Source organism: Eimeria tenella, genomic scaffold (assembly GCF_000499545.2).
Source record: "Eimeria tenella Houghton genomic scaffold, Eth_scaff221, whole genome shotgun sequence".
In the NCBI taxonomy this organism is placed as follows: Eukaryota; Apicomplexa; class Conoidasida; order Eucoccidiorida; family Eimeriidae; genus Eimeria; species Eimeria tenella.
Genome location: NW_013542065.1, coordinates 4,223 through 6,576, shown reverse-complemented (window position 1 = coordinate 6,576; position 2,354 = coordinate 4,223). Strand labels below are relative to the sequence as shown.

The following is a 2,354-nucleotide window of genomic DNA, read 5'->3' as shown; positions in this document are numbered from 1 at the left end:
GCCCATCTGTGGTGTACAGACACCCCGGAGCCTGGTGGCACTGGCCGCCTCAATGCGGGCAACGGCTGTGCGGGGTAAAGCAGGAGTTAAATCTGAATAGGTCGAGCTAAATCTACTTGAAATATTTAAATTGTCAATTTTAATTAATATTAAAACGTTTGTTTCGAATTGCGAAGGGGACTTTATTGAACTTCCCGTGCTCGGGATGCCGCCGCGCCGGCTGCACGCTCGGGCCGGCGACAGCACGCGTGGTTTGCGGACCAAAGCAACGTTGACTTGGAATGAAACACGATAAAATGGATAAAGAAAAAGAAAATAAAAGTAAATAATTGAAAAAGCTGGGTTTTAGGGCGTTAGCTGCAACAGCAGCAGCGGCGAGCAGCAGCAGCAGCAGTCGCCAGCGGACCGGCGGCTGCTGCTGCTGCTGCTGCTCCCCGCCTGCCGGTGTGCGCGAGAGCGGGTGTTTGCGTCTGCAGGAGAGTGTCTGGAGTCATAAAACAGTTTTATTTTCTATTTTTATTGTTTTGACAGTTTAGTTGATTGATTTAGGTACTTTTCTCCAGCCGTTTTCTCCCTGCGTGTCCGCGCAGGGCCGAGCAGGTGACCTCGGCCGGTGCGTGGGGTGTCAGTACACTCCAGAAGCCTCGTCTTCTGCCTCCGACTTTTTGCCGGCAGTCTTTCTCAGATTTTTTGTTTTATTCCCAATGGGATTATCCCTGAGAGTTGGCGCTGATGCGTCAGCGTGCGCCGCGGCTCCTGCTGCAGCGCCCGCAGCAGCAGCAGCAGCAGCAGCAGGGCCACCCCGCGGCCGCCGCCGCGGGGCCTTCCTCCTCTCCGGGCTGCTGCTGCTCTGCGTCTTCGCCCCCACTCCTGCTGCTGCTCTGGGCGACGAAGATGTCATGGATGCAGCGGAAGAGTGCCACGCGGGATGGACTCTTTTGAATGGCCAGTGCATCAAAGAAAAAGAAAGAAAGCCCATCAGCCCCTGCCCCCCCAAGGCCGCTCTCGACGTCAGCTGCAGCACCCCCACGCCCTCTAGGGTTTAGGGTTTAGGGTTTAGGGTTTAGGGTTTAGCGGTTGGGGTTCGGCGAGCAAGTGTTTCCTGGGCTCGAAGCGGGTTTTGCAGCAACTAGAGAGGCTAGCGAGGGTCAAGGGGATTTCGAGGATTAAAAGCAGCTCTGAGGGTTTTCAGTGTTTTAAAGGTTTTAAGGGTTTTGAGGGTTTTAAGGGTTTAGAGGGTTTATGGCGCTTAGACGGTTTTGGAAGGGTTTAGAGGGTTTGGAGGGTTTAAGGGGTTTAAAGGGCTTAAAGGGTTTAGAGGGTTTAGCGATTTCAGACTCTTTCTGAGGGGTTCCAGAGGGTTTGGAGTGCTTCAAGGGTTTGGAGTGCTTCAAGGTTTTGGAGTGCTTCAAGGGTTTGGAGTGTTTCAAGGGTTTAGAGGGTTTCAGATGGTTTGGAGGGTTTTGGAGGGTTTGGAGGGTTTCAGGTGGTTTGGAGGGTTTTGGAGGGTTTGGAGGGTTTTAGAGGGTTTGGAGGGTTTCAAGGGTTTGGAGGGTTTTAGAGGGTTTGGAGGGTTTCAAGGGTTTGGAGGGTTTCAAGGGTTTGGAGGGTTTCAAGGGTTTGGAGGGTTTCAAGGGTTTGGAGGGTTTCAAGGGTTTGAAGGGTTTTGGAGAGTTTAAGAAGGCCAAAAGGGTTCATAGAGTTTTAAGGGTTTGCGTGGCTTGGACAGCTTCAGAGGGTTTTAGAGGGTTTAGAGGGTTTTAAGGGTTTTAAGGGTTTTAAGGGTTTTAAGAATTTTAAGGGTTTTAAGGGTTTTAAGGGTTTTAAGGGTTTTAAGGGTTTTAAGGGTTTTAAGGCTTTGGATCATTTGGAGTTAAAAAGGTTTATCAGCGATTTGAGGTTTTGGGGGCTTTGAGGGTTTAGAGAGCTTAACTGATTTAAATGATTTATAAGGGTTTGCTATGAGGGTTTACGAGGGTTTACGAGGGTTTATGAGGGTTTGACGGTTTAGAGGGCGTATGAGGGGATTTCGCGTTCAGTGTTTAGAGTTAAGAAGCTTCGGGATCTAGGGTTTAGGGTTTAGAGGGTTTAGGGTTTAGGGTTTAGGGTTTAGAGGGTTTAGAGGGTTACGGGGGCAGCAGAAACCCTAAAGGCCAGGCCTTTGGTTACTATGCTGCCTCACCTGCCGTCATGCCTTATCCCTGTAGCTAGCTAGCTAGCTAGCTAGCTAGCTAGCTAGCTGGCTGGGTAGCTAGCTAGCCAGCTAGCTAGCTAGCTGGCTTGCTGTAGAGTTGGCTCGAGAGCCACGCACCCACACAGCAACTTCGTCAACTAGCTGGCTAGCTAGCTAGCTA

The 2,354-nt window shown here is 50.8% G+C and overlaps 1 protein-coding gene across 1 annotated transcript in view; it reads left to right on the top strand.

Annotated features, from left to right (window-relative positions):
• Positions 1-704: 704 nt before the first annotated feature.
• The window catches only part of ETH_00012470 (oocyst wall protein, putative), a gene marked incomplete at both ends in the record, with an annotated part of 3,230 nt that continues 1,580 nt past the window's right edge, over positions 705-2,354 (top strand). The window contains one exon of the mRNA XM_013374701.1: positions 705-1,010. Coding sequence (XP_013230155.1) covers positions 705-1,010 — 306 coding nt within the window. The remainder of the gene's footprint in view (positions 1,011-2,354) is intronic.